The 19413-nt window shown below is 36.4% G+C and overlaps 2 protein-coding genes across 4 annotated transcripts in view; both read left to right on the forward strand.

Moving 5' to 3' along the window:
- The window catches only part of pgm5 (phosphoglucomutase 5), a 38610-nt gene extending 35327 nt beyond the window's left edge, over positions 1-3283 (forward strand). Inside the window, exons 10-11 of the mRNA NM_001126396.1 lie at positions 492-629; positions 3194-3283. Of these exons, the coding sequence (NP_001119868.1) occupies positions 492-629; positions 3194-3283 (228 nt within the window). The remainder of the gene's footprint in view (positions 1-491; positions 630-3193) is intronic.
- Positions 3284-9374: 6091 nt separating this feature from the next.
- Positions 9375-19413, forward strand: part of si:dkey-91m11.5 — a 95368-nt gene continuing 85329 nt past the window's right edge. For 2 of the 3 annotated variants that reach the window (XM_005167174.6, XM_073909592.1), the window contains exons 1-2: positions 9375-9686; positions 9811-11195. In XM_005167174.6, the coding sequence (XP_005167231.1) occupies positions 9836-11195 (1360 nt within the window). In that variant the 5' untranslated portion in view covers positions 9375-9686; positions 9811-9835. Of the gene's footprint in view, positions 9687-9810; positions 11196-19413 lie in introns of those variants that run through there. The other variant, NM_001123253.1, reaches the window with a different exon arrangement.

Consider the following 19413-nt stretch of genomic DNA (forward strand, 5'->3'; position numbering starts at 1 on the left):
GTAGTTTTCAATTAGTCTGGATCTTTAAAGAGTTTTTCCTTGACATCTAGTGGACAGTGTAATGAACTACAAGTGTTAAAATTATTCATTTATTCATTCAATTTCTTTTTACCATAGCTGAATGAACCGCAAACTTATCCAGCAAGTTTTACACAGCGGATGCCCTTCCAGCTGCAACGCATCATTGAGAAACACCCATACACTCTCATTCACACTCATACACTACAGACAATTTAGCTTACCTAATTCACCAGTACCACATGTCTTTGGACTTGTGGGGGAAACCAGAGTACCCGGAGGAAACTCATGCGAACACTGGGAGAACATGCAACCTCCACAAAGAAATACCAACTGACCCAGCCAGGCTTGAATAAGTGACCTTCTTGCTGTGAGGCATCGGCACTACCCTCTGCACCACCACGCTGTCCGTTAACCTGAGTTAAATTAGCATTAAATGGTCTACATTCGTACTTTTTGTTCTTGTCCTGCAGGGCCTAAGGATCATCTTTACCGATTCATCCCGAATCATCTTTCGGCTCAGTGGTTCTGGGTCTGGAACAGGAGCAACCGTTCGCATCTATGCTGAAAGCTACGAGAGAGACCCTGAAAGACACAACAGAGAGACTCAGGTGAATACAGGATCTTCACTTTGGCTCACAGTCTGTCACTGTATCTCAATAGGCAATTATGCTTTTGAAAAAGTCCACTTCACAGGCTTTGAAAGATATATATTTACAAAGATATTTACAGTATGGGTAGTAATGCAATATTTATGCAATAAATGTACAGTAATTATTATTGAAAAGTTATGTTTTTGCAGTTTCACAAAAATGTGGGCTGAAGCATGTATGTGGGCTGTCAATCAGACTCTGTTTAAATTTCCCTCTGTGTGTCTATTGCTATTTGTGGGCTTGAACAATCAAACTGAAAAACTGGCCAATTTAGTGTTGGAGGATTCATGGCTAAATTTGAGCAGCCTGGTGGCCAATCTTCATTGATTGTACATGCCACTAGTATGAGCAGAGTGTGAAGGTTTCAGTAGCAGAGTAAAAGTACAGTTTTGCAGAAAATATTGCATGGCATACAACATTGTGGGTGGTGTGTCAAACTTCAAAAGAAGACATTGATGGTGTTTGTCTCTTTGGCGCATCTGTGACCAAGTCTGCCATTCCTTGTGATTATTAAATGCCACAGTATCCAGGGTAATGTCATCATACCACCAAGAAGCATGAACCACACATCCAACAGGAGTAACTGTGGACACAATAGGAAGCTATCTGAAAAGGATGTCCGGGTGCTAACATGGATTACTGCAGAGTTAAATGTGCACCTCAACTCTTTTGTTTTTCTCCTGTTTGTCGGGAGTTCCACAGGGTCAATATACATGGCCGGGCTGCTATAACCAAACTTTTGGTTACTCCTGCCAATGCCAAAGATCTGTTTCAATGGTGCCAGCGGTGAAAATCTTGGCCTGTGGACAATGTGAAAAATGTATTTGTAATGAAGTTCGGGAACAAGGAGGTGGAGAACCGACACTCTTTTAATTAATATTTAATGAACAAGTAAAACAAATAGACAACCACTCCTCATGGAGACCAAGAAGCAAGAACCACATCCAACAGGAGTAACTTCAACCAAATCTTCACGGAGACTGCCATCAAAATAAAAGCAAAAGTAAAACAATATGTCGGGCCCGGTCCTCTCTCTCCCAGCACTGGCGTCTCTCCTGCTTTTAGCTTCCAGGGCTCCTCCATGAGACATAAGGCAGGTGATGCGTCCAGGTGTCCCTGACTATCATACCACCCTCCTCGCACACCCTCTCGGCTCTCGACCCCGATTTACTTGCCACATAAAAAATGGGGTTCAGTTCTTCAGACATGCTGCCACTCGGCCCTCAACCAGATGAGAAATCTGACGATGTGCAGGAAGCCCTCTAGAAATATCTATCCACTCGTACGTCTTCTGGTGTTTGGTAGCAGATCTCCTGGCTGGCGACATTTCTATTCTCTGCTCCACTCCTGCTTTTGTGGATGGACGCAGGCTTCGACATCATGGCGGACAGTGATGACTCCCCTGGGCTCTCTGGGATGGCTCCTCTAAGATCTTTCCATTTCGGTGGTGAGCCCCACATCCTCTGCTCCACTTCATACTGGGTTACAGCTGCAGGCAGATCCTTTCCTTGCCAGCCTCTCTCTGAGTGGCGAGGGCAACTGGGTAACTCTTTTAAATAGGTTTAATGAGCAAAAAAAACAAACGGACGGCTGAAAGCAAAAGTAAAACAATACATCCGGGCCCAGTCCTCTCTCTCCCAGCACTAGTGTCTCTCCTCCTTTTAGCTTCCAGGGCTCTTCCATGAGACTCGAGGCAGGTGATGCGTCCAGGTGTCCCTGATTATCTCACTCACGCCACACCTCGCACACCCTCAGGGCTCTCGGCCCCACCTCACTCGCCACAGTATTGTTCTCTGATGAGTCCACCTTCACTGTCTTTCCTACATCTGGGAGTATGTCACAGTGTGGGGAAGCCCCCAAAGAAGCATACCACTCACACTGTTGTATGGCCAAAGTGTAGCATAGGGGTAGATCAGTGATGGTTTGGGTTGCAATATCATGACATTCCCTCAGCCCAATACTTGTGCTAGATATGCCGTCACTGCCAAGTACTACTAAACCACTCTGAAGGACCATGTGCACTCAATAGTCCAAACATTGTATCCTGAAGGCGGTGCAGTGAATCAGGTGACAGAGTGGTTTGAGGAACATGAAAAGGGAAGTTAAACATCTTCCATGGCCTGCGCAGTCACCAGATCTAAATATTATTGATCTACTTTGGAGAGTCAGGAAATGTTTTCCTCCACCAGCATCACGTATTGACCTGGCCACTATTCTAGAAGAATAATGGCTCAAAATCCCTCTGGCCACTTGGTTCCCAAGACAAATTGATGATGCATTGGCCACGAAAGGAGGCCCTATACCATACCAAAGAATTATTGTGGTCTAAAACCAGGCATTTCAGTTTCATTTTCCTACCACTGTACGCACAGTATATCTCAATAAGTGACAATTACTTTTTTGTAATCAACATGCATACCACAAGTGTCATTGATTCAGCCAAGAATATTTTTTATAAAACGTAATTTAGTGTAATTTGTCTCATGTTACTGGCGTGCATCTCTTATCTTTGATGGTTGTAGGTTGTGCTGGGTCCTCTCATCGCCATTGCTCTGAAAATCTCCAACATCCACGAACGAACTGGACGCAGAGGGCCTAATATCATCACCTGAGACAAATCCAGAAGCTAACATCCAGGGGCCAAAATCACCTCCTCACTCAACGTCTGATCTTTCACACTCGACACCACACACAACGTGCCAACTATTCATTTTGCTGCTCTTTTCAGATCAAATCTCCTCTCAGTCTTTATAATTTTGTCCTCATTCTTCTTTCCAAGGGCCCCTGTTAGATTTACTCTTCTTTTGCACATTTATAGACTCATGTAAACCACTACAGAAATCCGGAGGAAGCAAAGTGTTTGTGTAAAGACTCTGTGTTTTAACTCAACGTGAAGTCAGAAACAGAACAAATATAGATCACTTTGCGTTTTGGGGTCTAAAGCCTAAAGCTTGTGAATTATGTGTAACTGTGTGCTTTTGTTTACAATGCAGCTGTTACAAAGTAATGCATTTGATTCAGTCTGGGAAAAGAGGGAGCAAACTGTTCAATATTTACTTATTTCTGTGGAATTTGCTTTAGAAACAAAAGATCAAAATCTCTGCATCAGTTAGAGCTGGTGTTTAATAACAAACCACTAAAAATGATAATCAAAGATTGTCTTGAGGAAAGGTTGTAAAACCGATCCTGTAATATACCATAGATATAAACACTAAATGTCGCATACGAGTACTGAGCATGCGTCAATATCTCCGCCATATTGGTACAGGGCTCCCGAGACAAAAGGGATTAAACCCCACAAGACCAAAGCCAATTTGAATATGTTGGACTTTTGCGCTGTGTACAGGTGTAGTAACGAGCAAACAAAGAAAACAAAGCATAAAGGCAAAACATTTCATCTGTAAGATTTCGTTTTTTACGATTTTATATGTTATGAATTTGTATGCTCATTATGTAATGTAATAATGATAATACAGCCACTACCTCTACTGACCCAAAGGCAAAGTATAGCACCAACTTGCAACCAGCGAAAATGTAAATGAAATATTACAACAAGATGGTGGTGCCAGAAACTTGTATTATTGTCGGATAAGTGAAGTGACGGCTAGTTTAAAGTCACTAATAGTGCCTGCACCTTAACGTGCATACTTTTCACCCTGAAATATTGAATATTAAAATGTTTATATACTATTTAGCTTAGAAAAGTGGATATTATGTACATTGAGAAGCAGGGATTTCGATGGCTTACATAAATCATTTATAATAGAGATTCATTCACAAACACATCACTCCCTCTGTTAGAATTAGAAGTAAATGGGAATGTTTTTTCTGGACATGGAGTCGATCCAATTTAACAGGGAGGGAGGATAATATTCACACAGCAAATTTTCTCTGGTCCAGATCTGGCCAATACTATCTGGATGCAGCCTATATGATGCAAGCTGAGATTGCATTACTTAGCCATGCAATGTCAGCGTATTAAAAAGCATTGGATGCAGCCCAGATTGCACTGCATCAGGTCTGCATCCAGACCACTGTCGATCTGGCCCACACAATCAGCTTTTGTTTGGCCCACATGCCGCAGTGAATTACGGTACATGATTGGACCAATTCTGTCTTTCATACAAGGGCCAGACATAGACCACCATATCTGGCCCAATTTACTGTCCTGAACTCACCCAGATATGTGGGTTTTTCACGACAGCAATGAATTTGATAAACTTATGAAGCATTTCGCTTTATGGCCAGGCTTTTTCTCGAAGCAACCTGATTGGTAGAATTATTCTTTACTCAAAAATAAAATAATTGTATTTTAAAAGTGGGTCTGGGTAGGCCAAACTTACAGGGCCCACACATACATTTTTAACATCTGGGCCAAATACTACTTTTGATATATCCTGAATGCTGCCTTAAGGATGGTGCCACCCCTGTAAGACTCGGGCCATGTTTGGCCCACATGCTTTATGCCAGTGTCGGACAAATGCCTGCTGTGCCAGCATTATACCAAATCTGGGCCAGAATTCTTTGCTACCTGGGTACTTTCCATGCACACAAACACACGGTCTTTATTGGCAATACCCGTACGATCACTTCTCCATTAATCTTATATATATATATATATATATATATATATATATATATATATATATATATATATATATATGTGTGTATGTATATTGCCGCTGCACCTTGGTCCACATTAATTTCATAAGAGTGCTACCCTGTACCAAAATGGCGGCTCTATGGATGCATTCCTTCCAGTAGGCGACATCTAGTGTAAATATCTATGGTAATAAGCTAACACTAGTTTTGATTAGCAGTTTTCACACTATTTTCTGTCATTTATACATCCTTTTCTCTCCTTTTAAAGTCTGTGTGAAATCCAAATTTACTGTGTTTATTTTGCTAGCGAACATTCTTATTTTTTAGATGAACAATTAATCTGTGCATGTTAATCCACTGAAAAAAAAGTGTTGAAACTGAAGAAAACACTGATTCCGTAATCTTCAATCAATGTCTGACCGGTTGCTTTCACGTTTGGATTGGTGTATGGAGTTTTTTTTTTTTTTTTTTTTTTGCAAAAACATTTTTAAAGCATTGCCTTTACAAAATCCCTCAAATCAATGACTCAGACCTGCCTCCATTTAAGTGACATCATCACCTGGAGAAACAGTATCACCGAGGTGGTTTTACAGCCCTGTAGGTCCAGGCCTGCTGTAAACAGCCAAGTTCCCTTGTGTGCAAAATAAAATAACATGTCAAACTCACGATTGATTAAAAAGCAAATCAAAATGAGCCTTGCAATTGACTGGAGGTGTTTTGTAAAGGTTTCTATAAAAATGTTCTGCAAAGTATATATTTTTTTATTGCAAATATTTTAGTTTTTTGTTTGCTTTTTTTTTTTTTTTTTTTTTTTTTTTGCATTTCTTGTTTCATATTTGCAGTTCTATTTTTTTGTTTGCAAATTTCATTTTTATTTCTCAAAACGTAATTTTTCCTTTGCAGTTCTTTGTTTTTGTTAGCAAAATTATATTTTTTATTTCACAAAAATTAATTTTCACTTTGGGATTTTTAGAGATTTGCATTTATTTATTTATTTTTTTTTTGCTCAAAACTTTATGTTTTGTTTGCAAAACATTTTTTTATTTTGCAAGTATACAGTATATGGCCCTAGATTGACTCCATAGTGGTGGTCCTTCTCTGACGTCAGTTTGACAGCTTTAGCCTCAATATTCTTAACCACGCCCCTTTCACTTTTACTTTGAGGGAATGATACGCTAAAAAAGCCCCCTACTCCCCCTATGCCCCCTTTCAGTTGGAAGTACGTCTACATACTAAAATAAAAGTTTCCGAAACCTGGTTCACACTGGTTTAAATTAACTTTTTTGCTATAAACCCAATAACATAATGAGTCAAAAGAAAGTTTAAGTATGATATTAATTACTATTCTTTAGTTGATCTTTTATTTGAAAAATCCTGCATGAATCAGTTGTTTGTCAGATGGATTATGTGCATTCCATTGTGTGATGAAAAACATGCCTCTATCAGTTTATTGTTATTGATTATTAATAATAATATATAACACTTTTGACATTACAGTGCATTTTTGCTTTTACCAGTGTTTAAGATAGTATTTCCAAGAATTTTCCTTTTTAAATTATGATGTTCCTAAAAAACCCTGTACAAGGCTCAAAAATGATGAAAGTGAATAAATACAATAGCCTTAGCTTTAATTTAATTTTGTATCCTTAAACATAAATAAAGTTTATCTTTTGTGTGTCCTTGCTTCTTGTTATTGTCATACATGATAATAATGTGCATCATTCGTTTTATTTGGTTCATTTTAAAGAATTCAGTCTAGTATGATAAAATAAATAAATAAATAAATAAATAAAAAATAAATAAATAAATAAATAAATAAATAAATAAGTAAATAAATGTATACTTAGATTAATCTATTATTAAGATACACTTTTCTCATGTAATCACCTTTTCTTGCCAGCATGTAAACGATAGCTAATCTTAATAGAAAACCCTGGAACATATTTGAATTCTACTTGTACACCCCTTTAAAAACTTAAATTCACACGTGTGCATCTAAAAATTTTAATTAAAATTACACCCAGGTCCTTAAAGGCTAATATAAAAGGTAATAAATGTGTCATTTGTTATTGTTTTTTTTCCTCTGCTTTCTTCAGTCTTCCTATCAATTAGTGATAACCATTATTATTATTTTCAAAGTATTATTCTTTTCAAATACAGAATGCGAAGCAGCTTTTAGAGTCTATAACAACTTAATGATTATAAATAATAATTTTGTGAGATGGTGTTGAAATAATAAAAATGTAAAAAGAAATTGTCCTTCAAATAATTTTTATATCTACTGTATAACAGATTTATGAAAATCAAATGAGAAAACTTACTAACTTTTGGGGACAATACAATATATATGTGCTGTTTGCATTTCACATTGCACAGCCAAAATGATAATAATAATTTAAAAATATGTGTTATAATAATATAAACACAATAATAACAACGACAATAATAATTAGAGAGAAAAAGAGAGAGAAAAAAAGGTTAACTTTGTCGGGAATAACTAATAATTTTGTTCTTCTTTATTAAGAGTTCAAACATCTAAGGTAATATGATAAGCATTGCCAGATATCCCCCATCAATGCTGCATTTATTGACATTAATAAAACAGATCAAAAACAGTAATATTGTAAAATACAAAACATGATCAAAATTGACTTGTTGATGTGAACAATTTAAATGTTTATAAATATATATATATATATATATATATATATATTGGATATAAAATATAGAATTTTTTATATCACAAATTGAATTTTTGATAAGAAAAAATATTGTTCATATTAAAAATTGAATTTGTTAGTTTAAAAAAATATTGTTGATATCAGAAATTACATATTAACTCAATTATTGATATCAACTATTAAATTTGAATGTTTTTAAAAAACAAAGACTTTAATTGGTCATATCAAGAATTTAATGTATATTAATAATGAATAAAAATGTAATAGTTTGTATCAAGAATTGAATTTCAACTTTTAATATCAAATTACATTTTGGTATTAATAATTAAATTATTGATGATTATATTTGCTCTAGTTAATTGTCACCAGGCTGCCATGCTATTCAAATGTATATTTTTTATAATTGGTATCAAAATTAGATTTTTGTTTTTAGTTGAAATGTAATTTCTAATATCAACAATATTTTTCTAACTTACAATTCAATTTATGCATCCGCATTTTTTATTATCAACAATTAAAGATACCAAGAATTAAATTGTTGATTTAAAAAACTTAATTGTTCATACAATTTAATTGTTGATATAAATAATGTAATTGAACATATTATTCATGGAATTGTAAAGAAACAATTACATTTTTTATATCAGGAATTAAATTGTTGATATCACAAATGTAATTGTTGATGAGAAAATGTAATTGTTGCTATTAAAAATTTGTTGATATCAAGAACTGAATTCTTGATGCTGTATTAAAGAATTGTTCAAATAAAACATTAACTGTTAATATCAGAGATAGCCTACAGTTTCAGAATTAACATTTTGAGTAATACCATAAAATAATCAATACAAAATTATGACAAAAAATATGAGTCTCTAATAAAAAAAAATTCTATGTTGTAAAAAATATCTTGTTCTAAAAGCGAATGGTCCAACACTGGTAAAGTTTTGACCAGGTTTTTACGCAGGAGAAAAACAAAACGTTAAACTGCTACTCCCAAAAGAAACGCAAGATGGAGACAAGTCCACACGACAGACACTAGGCCTACAACACGTCACCGCACGGTCAGGTGTACAAGTTTTTAAATGTAAAATAGCGTGTTTTTTTGCATAACTTATCTTCATAGTTTGTAAAACATGTTATTTTTTAACTTAAACGATAAAACATTCATATTCTGCCACAAACACTTTAGAAAGACGAATGTTTTTATTTTGGGGGTCGCGGTGACGAGTGCTTGATTTAAATCTGTGCTGGTTAAACGTCGCTAGCAGTTTCGCACGTTTTCTTTTGTCTTTCTCCCAAATCCCGAGTCTGTGTCTTTAAACTGAGATTGTCTGAGCAGTCACTATTAATCATGTACTCGTCTAGTCCCACCTCTTCCTGCAGTAGCGCTGAGAGGGAGAAAGAGAGAGAGAGAGAGAGCGCAGATCCAATCTGATCATATGGAGAGTCGGACAGCGATGCCCGTGGTCGCTCTGCAGGAGTACAGCATATCTCTGAGAAATACGGACGACTGAGAAAATAACAGCGCTATTTTCCTGATAACTTCTTAGGATACATTAGCAAACCTAATCTTTTTAAGCAGCTGATATGAATAATATGTGAATTTTGCACCCGAATCTGTTCACAAGGGATCATCATTTGCCATTTAAACGACATGGGATGTGAATAGGTGTTTGAAGTGCACATGGATGTTTCTGCTATGCTGCTTGTTTGTCTTTCCAAGATAAGCTGAGTAAGTGTTTATCAGATGTTGAGATGATGTTTTGCATGTACACTGGACAAATGTTGGATATAAACTTATGCTTTGGGTGTATACATAAAAACAAGTGAATTCTAATGTCACTTTTTTCCACTAGTAAGAAAAACCTGCTGTAAGCAATCATGGTAGAACCTGTCGGTTTTGTGGAAGCTTGGAAAGCTCAGTTCCCTGACTCAGACCCTCCTGAGATGTCTTTAAACTCTGTCGGAGACATCGAGCTAGAACTGGAGAAATGCCGAAACTCCATTAGGCGACTGGAGATGGAAGTAAACAAGGAGCGATTTCGAATGATCTACCTGCAAACACTTTTGGCCAAGGAGCGAAGAAGCCACGACTCTCAGCGATGGGGATTCAATAGGGTCTCACAAAGTGAGCGAAAGCCAGCATCTATGGATGGCCATCATCAAAAACCAGATGGAAGCAGGTGTCTCCCAGCCAAACTGAAGCATTCGACAGCAGTAGAGGAGAGTCGTGAGCCTCAGCAATGTGTTGAGGTGGTGGGAGGTGATATTTCAGACTTAGACAAACAGAAAAACAGAGACGGAGAGATTGATGGGATGTCTCCATACAAAAAGAGGAGTGTTGAAACATCCCCCAGAGCCATCACTGGACGTGGACCTGTGTCCCAAGATGCGGATGGTATTTCAGAGTCTCCACCGAAGGTCACCTCTGGGTTGGGAGTTGCAGCACTTCGCTCCAACTTTGAACGTATAAGAAGAGCCAATTCTCAGTCATCTGGCGAAGGAAAAAGTGAAAGGCCTTACTACGTCAACATGGAGTACCACCATGAGAAGGGTCTTGTTCGGGTCAACGATAGAGACGTCTCAGAGAAGATAAGTAGTTTGGGCAGTCAGGCTATGCAAATGGAGCGCAAGAGGTCTTTGCATTCTGTCCCTGGAAATTTGTCCACCGCTTTTGGAGACATGCGAAAGCCAGAGCGATCTCACGAAAGAGCCATAGACAGTGGCTGCAACTGTGATTACGAGGACTCTGATTTGAACCCTGGGTTCCTCAAGGACAGTTCGGTAAGACTTAATGGAAGAAGAGCACCTCAGCAGAACTGGCAGCAGTCTGACTGTCAGCCCTACACGACTGTTTACGTTGGAGGCATAATGGGAGACGGGGAGGACCTGCACTTGACGTGGCCCAGGCGCTCTTACTCACCTGGGAGTTTCGAGGATGGATACACGCCAGATTGCAGCTCCAATGAAAACCTGACATCAAGTGAAGAAGACTTCTCCTCAGGACAGTCCAGCCACGTGTCTCCAAGCCCCACCGCCTACCGAATGTACAGAGAGAAGAGCCGCTCTCCATCCCAGCACTCCCAGCAGTCGTTCGAGAGTGGCAGCCCTCCCACACCACAGTCCCAAAAGCGTCTCAAGCAGCAGTTAGCACTCTCTGAAGCCAATAGCGGTGTCCGCAAGATCTGGCCCAGTGAGGGAAGCTCTAACAACTTCAGCAACAGTTTCCATGGAGATCTGGGTAAGACAGCATTCTTGCAGTGTTTACTTTTCTGTGTACTGTAGTGTTTGTTTGATGGGGTTTTCACAGGATTTCACTCTCCCACAGTAGGCAGGATAATGAAAAGAAAAGACACAAAGAACATAGACGTTTTATGAAAGGGTTTTTGTCTTTTTAGTGGATTTGCTGTTGTGCAGAGCTGCTAACATTTATCTGATTTGGATTGAGTTGAGAAAGTTTCACATTTTTAAATGCCTGCTAAACCAGTTAGGATGACTCTCTTATCAGAGAATTCATTCTCTAAAATAATATGTTACATATTATAAAAAAACATTTAAAGTGTGTGAAGGATCTGTTAAAGGCATGTTGCAACAGTCACGTTATGAAAGTTTAAACTTAATGTTCTTATTTTTTTCAACTTAATTAAGTTGATTTTTGCAAGTAATTGATGCATTTAAAAACTGAACTCAGAGCTCATAGATTATCAGTCCATTGTGAATGCTTTGTTGAACTTATCTTTTCACATTGATTCAGCTTTTTTAGGTTTATTAGCTCAATTTGTGCAGAAAATCTACATTACTTATGATGTTACAGAAAATTCTACCTATAACAATCATATTTAGCAAAGTCTAACTGAAGTACTATCTATCTCCCCCCACTCCCTTGAAGCATAGAAGATTTCATGATTGATTTCATCTTTCTGTCCTCAAAAAGTACATACATATTTCTATCTATATGCATTTTTTGCAACAAACTTAATCATTTAAATTTGCGTCATATTGAACTTTATCCCTCATTAAAGAAAAACTACAGGAAAAAATACCCCAGGACCAGAGATACTGAAGAACTGACAGGCCCTAATGCACTTTAATTTTATGATTAAAATGTCTTCAGTAGGTATGGGCTGGTAAAAGATTCTGATGGTATAATATCCTTGGATAAAAATATCACAGTTTCATGGTATTGTGATTACTGCTAAAAAAAAGTTCTTTTTATATGTTTGGGTGAAAACAGCTTTTTCCGCAATAAATTTTACTTTGAGAAACATTTAAAACATTTTGCAGCTCTAAATATGTCAGGCTAACTTGGACTTCATTAGTTTTGAAAACAAATTTTCTTTATTTCTATAGCACTTTTACAATGTAGATTGAGTCAAAGCAGCTTAACATAAAAAAAGATTATAGTATATTGAAACACTGTCAGTCCAAAGAAACACAGATTTCTTTACAATTTAAAATGGTATCTTTGGATATCTTTTCAGTTGGAGATACTGTTGTCCTAAAAAAACTAACAAAAAAATTGTAAATAAAAAAAAAAACTTACCCCTACCTTAGGAACGGTATAGCAGAAAATTGTGACGGTTTTAAAACCTTGACTTTTCCAAACCATGGTATACCTTGAAATTGGTTATCGTCCCATGCCTAGTCTTCACTGCACTAATAACAAAGCAGTGATTAAAATGTGCTGGATAGTGTACTGTTTAAAATATGGACATTTTAAATATAGATAAATACAGTATGTATTTTATTGACACAAATCAGAACAGAGTTGGAATCAAATTCTTATGATCTCCAACTAGTCGATAAAAAGTTATTTGAAGTGCGGTTTATTTATAAACTAATTTCGGGAGCATCACGAGCTTATGATTGATCACGGCTGGTCCTGCATCAGTTACACATATTGCGTCAATCAGACCAATACTAACCCGACTGTGAATAACATGAGTTTTTTACTTTAGTCATCTTCATATTGAAGAATCCCCCCTTCCACCCCTACTCCTCCCCCTGCTCCTGATAGGGCAGCATGGCGGTCCAGTGGTCAGCACTGTTGCCTCACAGCAGAAACGCCACTGGTGCAGCCTGCCAAACACGCTTTATTAGCAATCATCAAGTGTGAACTCTTGAAACAGTAATAACAACTGCCCAACGTAAACGATTACACTCAAAAACATACAATTAATACCTAACACTACAAATTACAAACATTACAAAAAGAAAAGTTTTAACTTTTCACCTAAAAATACATTTTAGAGAATAACATCATTCATTTCCCCTAAACATGCACCTTCAATTCACTGCCTGATAAATATACGATATAAAGTGGGTCTCAGACTGGACAAGAAGCACTGCATTAAATTCCATTTCCCCCGCCATGTCTTTAAAATATGACAGTTTATTTTACCCCTGTATTTTCATTTCAATAGAGTTTCTGCTCTCGCCTGTTGACGTCATTAGTTTCTTATATGGTCTTTCATCTCGTTTTACGCTTGAACAGCTAAATTAATGCTTAGGTCTGTTTAACTGAATGTATAGTAATTATATGACAACATCGATGCTGTAAAAGAAACCTTATGAAATTGAAAATAGTCACAAAAAGTTTATCATTGGCTGAAAAACTCTAGCTGTGCACATACTCCATTTTGTATTTCCGTTTATAGTTTTCTAAGAACAATACCAATTCCACTATCTTTGTGTAGGCTCTCCATGTGGTTTCTACCTCTTCTTATCATGCTGTTCATGATACGACTGGTCCGATCTTCAGTGTTTTAGGCCTAGAACGGCCCGGGGCAGTGCAGTCGCTCGCTCTCTGTCCACTCAGAGTGTTTATGCATCAGTTCACATTAGTGTTGTTGTCCTGCCGAGGGCTAATTAACCTAAAGGGGTCATCTAGCATGGTGAATTGACCCTGGCTTTTGGTTGGGGGAAGGATAAGAAACTAATTACAAGAAACAAATTGAGAGGAAGACTGAAGATTCAAAATGACACTCGACGCAAACGAGCAGACATCTGGGGTTATATTGGTTCTAATGGAAACACATTCAGTTGCTCTTCATTGTGAATGTGAGCTCAGATGAAATGCATTTGAATAGATGGTCACAATGCAAATGGCTTTACATTAGCTAATATATTAAGCCTGTGTTTTCTTGTGAATTGGGGGTCATCAGTGCAAAGAGCAGATGTTATTTGACTTGTGACAGTGTGAAGCAATCATGCATTTAGAAATGGTTTGGTTTTAATCTTGTCTTTTTCACAATCACTCGCCCTCATTCCTGGGGCATGCAGCAACTGCTTTTACAACTTTACTGTTCATGTTAGATGATAAACACTACAATTTAAAAGTACGGCTAAGATGTATTGTTTGTTGTTTAGAAATCCAGCATAAGTGCATTACGTTTTTCAGATGTGAGAAAAGAAAGTTAAGCAGCACAACATTTTTCAGCATTAGTAGTAATAATAAGAAATGCTTCTTGATCATCCAGTCAGCATTATTAAAATGATTTCTGAAGAATCATGTCATACTGAAGACTGGAGCAATAATGTAAACATTCAGCTATGTCAACACAGCAAGACGATACATTGTTGAATATATACAAATAATAATAAATTAAATTACTGATGTGGTGACCCCTGATTAATAAGGGGACTAAGCCAAAAAGAAAATCATTAAATTAAATAAAAAAATAATAATAAAATGAAATAAATTAAAAGTAAAAAATGTTGATATTATTTTTTTTACTGTTTTTAATGAGCACAAGAGAAAACATAAACGTACTGCCCCAAATATATACTGCATATAGCTGCACTATATTGAAAAAAGAAAACATTGTAATATTTAGTTTTTGCTATATATATATATATATATATATATATATATATAGATAGATAGATAGATAGATAGATAGATAGATAGATAGATAGATAGATAGCGATAAGAATTTTATCAGATAGTTTGAATAACCTTATTTGCATGAATTCATTAATTTAGACTGATTTGAGATTAGACTGTGAATCAATCATGCATAAAATAAACAGTTTTAAAGCATAAATAAATACAATTGAGCAAATATAAATGCAAAATGAAAAAAAAATGTTGAGGTCTTTAAGACCTTCAAAAAAAAAATGCAGATTACTTTATAGATTTCTGGGAAGTGCAGAAATGAAAAATAATATGTAATAATCATATGTAAAATAGCACTGTTATAGCATTTTTTATATAAATAAATAGGTTAATAAAAATAAATATTTATTAAAGTTACAAATGGTACAACTTCTTGTCCAACGTCACAGGTCTTAAAACACATGCAAAATCATGACTGTTAATCTTTTACGGTTAAACACTACAAATCTCATGTTTTTGAAATTATGGCTCTTGCTCAATTATAATCTCAACATTGGATATCTTGCGATGTGGCTATTGCAGAATTGCACATTGTGATATCAATGCTGAAACGATATATTGTACTTCACATAACATTTTTCACATTGTAAAAGATGAAAAATTAAAATTTTATGATCAAATAGTAACTTTTTGGGTCATTTTCTCAGCAGGCACACAACATCATAAGACGTTAATAAGAGGTTAGATTTAAATCGTAACATCAGGTCACCACAATTCAATGTGCCAGCATCTGAGGACAACGTTATTTTGACGTCCAATTGCTTGATATTTGGTTGATTTTAGGGTTTGTTGGAAAGTGACCAAAATCCAATGTCTTATAGATGTCATAGTGGTAACGCCCATACAACATCAAGGTGTAACATGATTAGATGTTGAAATTTGGTTGATTTTAGGTTGGATGTTGGACATTGACTTCGGTCTGACGTTGGGTTCTAACCTCAACCTGATTTTTTTTTGCAATACAAAATCCAACTTCCCCATGACAGGGTAAAACGGTAATACAGCGTCATGTTGGTATCCTGTGCCTGCAGGGTTATCACCCATTTGGGTAAAATTATCAGCAAATGTTCATTTTTGGTTATTTATTTTGGTTAGCTGAACACATCAGTACATTGTTCATGTTATTTCACATCTTTTGTTTTGTCAGGTCTTTAATTACCTCACTTTTGCATCATAGCCTATAATCGGGAACTCTAGATATTTACAGAACACCTCTTTAATTTACGTTTTCTAAAGGCAGTCTGACACAGAAATTACTGAAACCGGTAGACGACTTCAGAGACAAGAGCAAATTTCTCTTTTTTCAAGCATTAAAGAGCTCATCGTCAGTTCAGTCCAAGCTGTCATTACGTAAGTAGACAGAGAGAGAGAGAGAGAGAGAGAAATAGAGAGAAAAAGCAGAGCTGCGAACTCAGCACGCCACAAACAAATTGCGAATGATCAGTGTAAAGTTGCATTTCAGTGACAGCAGCGTCATGATTTATACCAGTGGGAAGCCAGACTGCCTATGCCTTTTCCAAATTCCTTTCAACAACCTTAATCTGATTCCCTCGAGTAGTTCATAAACCAAACGGTCCAGTCTTGCAAGATATTTTAAACGGTCTCCATTAGATCCGTTTCCCAGAGAGAGAGAGATCAGTGTGATGCGCAGATTTGAGCCCTTGAAAATCTCAGTCACGCTCAGCTAGTGCCCGTCCCGCATGTAAACATCAGCAGGCAGCACAGCCACGTGTGTTTGCCAAACAGGCACATGCCGTACCACTGTCTGATATTATTGAAAACCCCAGAGGCAGCATTTTAATATGAATTTACTCTAAAATTAAAGGGACTTACATAAGCGTCATAGATAATCACAAAAGAGATGGTTCCATGCCAGAGGTTATTTAGCAAAAATGAAAAACACATCCCTTAATTATAAAAATGTTTCCTTAAACCTTTTCTGTGTGAATACATGTCTTTTCCATATATCAGAATTCAACTTTTCCTTTACCAAATATGACATGAATAAATATACAAATATTTATAATATTTATATTAATACATATTTATGACATACAAGTTCTTGTTTGTATTTCTCAAATATAGAATATATATAGTATATGTCATATATGCAACATATATTTAAAAAATGGCAATTTAAAGAATTATTCCTCAACCAGTGGAATTAAAGTATGTACACAATCAGATGTATTTACAATATCTAATAAGTATAATATTTATTATACAGTGGAAGTCAGAATTATTAGCCCCTCTGTATATTTTTCTCCTCACTAGAGCACATTTCTAAACATAAACTCTATAACATTATACAATATAAAGCAATATAAACAATTCTGAAGAATAATTTTAATGACTAATTTCTATTAACTGATTTCTTTTATCTTTGCCATAATGACAGTACATAATGGTTACATTTTTTTAAGATACTAGTATTCAGCTTCATTTAAAGGCTTAACTAGGTTAATTGGTTTAATTAGGCAAGTTAGGATAATTAGGCAGGTCATTGTATAACAATGGTTTGTTCGGTAGACAATCGAGAAAAAAAATTGCTTAAGGGCCCTAAAAATATTGACCTTAAAATGGATTAAAACAAAAGTGCTTTTATTCTAGCCGAAATAAAACAAATAAGACTTCTCCAGATGAACAAAAATTATAGGAAATACTGTGGAAAAAATGTTCCTGTTTATTTGGGAAATATTTGAAAAGAAAACAAATCACAGAAGGGCTAATAATTCTGACTTCAACTGTATGTTCATATATATCAGATTTCCATAAGAGTTTTCAGACCGAGGTAAAAAGGCGATTAATGTTGTGATCAATCAAAAGTGTTGTGCTTGGTGGGTGTGAAGTGGATTGAGTTTGACTTTGTGGGAATACGGTGGACAGAAGCAGTCAGTGAGGGAGATCAGGTGGTTCTTACAGTTTTTACTTAAATCTGGCAGGTTTCCCTTTCCTCTACTGGGTGTTAAAGTCATCTCTTAGGAACAGACTGGTCCTGGCAGACAACCTAATCCTGTCTGTATTATTAAAATAAACACTTCTTTGTTAAAGTCCACACAGACTTTTGACTTTATGCTGGTTTGAGCCTGAACAAAATGGATACAGTTTTTTTTTTCAGGCTTTGTGGGTTCCGCATGGCAGCATTAGGGAAACATTTGAGCACTCAATGATTGGCTACCTTTCAAATCTATCTGTCCTATATCTTATCTATCTAAAGTGTGTAAAATATTATAAGTATTGATTGTCACTATTTTTCTCAGAAAACATATTTCTAAAGGTGCTGTTAATTTGAAATTTTCTCTAGATGTTGGTAACAACCAAATAAATCCATATATGCAAAGAAAACAAATCTAATTAGTTAAAAAATAAAGTTATGCATGATGAAATGATGCAGGGGGAAAGTATTAAACACATAAAGAAAGGAAGGAGTAGAAAGGCAGTGAATGTCCAGACAGCAGCTGAAATCTCCCAGTAGTTATTCAGCAACCCTGTTGTCCTTGTAAATTAATAATAGCTGCTTCTGTCCAACATCTACATTATCAGAGTGGACATTTCAGCAAGACAATGTCTGTCTGTCTGTCTGTCTATTGTGCAGCCCTGTATACTATTGACACTTTTTTCCGATCATTCTATTAATTGTTCATTCTTTTATCCTATCATTTCATTCATTCCTTCTGTCCATCGTTTGCTTTAACGTTTGTTTAATTGTATCTTGAAATCCATTTGAATTCTCTCATATCTGCCTGTCTTTCAGCCTGAACTTCTGTTACAGTTTATTTTAGTTTTAATTCCCTATATTTAAACTTGAACTAAAATTCTGTATCTGGTTTGCTATCTTAATACAAATTTAGAATTCTGTTAAAAAAAAAATGCTGTACAACCCCGTTGCTCGGGAATCCTTACAAATCCTGATAATGTGTGAAATTGGACTTTACCTTTAAATTATATAACCATTCTCAGAACACTCGTTATTATTTTGAGGCTTTCAGGCGGAATCTGTAGATTGTGTTCAGTAAGACTTTGGAAATGGCGAGAGGTATTTTGCCTGCTCTTATCCTTTGTGTTGTTGTTTTTTTTCTTTTTTATCATCTGCCAGAGCCCATAAATCCAAGGAAAGCCTCAACATCAGAAATACCGCTCATACAACATCAAACGTGCGCCATGTGCGAGTAAAGCCTGACAGCAGTAGCGGCGGCTGCATGTAATTTGCTTCTTTTCAAACAGTCTACTTATGTGGTCTGTTAAGCTTTAATTTTGCTCTACCGATGCCCTAAGACAGGCTAACAAGCCCTTTCTGTACTGTATGTATGACTGTTTGCGTGTCACCTGTTGTCCTGGGGGTTGTACTGTGTAAATGGGGGCAGGACCGAAGCCAGGCTGGCATAATTCCAGCTGGCACGGCCCTAGAGAGAACTGCAGCACCATCACCAGCTGCAGGGCAGAGAGCAAATCTTTTCCACTGTCATTTGAGGGGAGGAGAATCCCGCTTCCAGTCACACAAACACAATGATGGGCTATTTAATACTGCACAGCGGTAAACCCATGTATATAGAAAGATGTG

The sequence above is a fragment of the Danio rerio genome, chromosome 8 (genome assembly GCF_049306965.1).
Source record: "Danio rerio strain Tuebingen ecotype United States chromosome 8, GRCz12tu, whole genome shotgun sequence".
In the NCBI taxonomy this organism is placed as follows: Eukaryota; Metazoa; Chordata; class Actinopteri; order Cypriniformes; family Danionidae; genus Danio; species Danio rerio.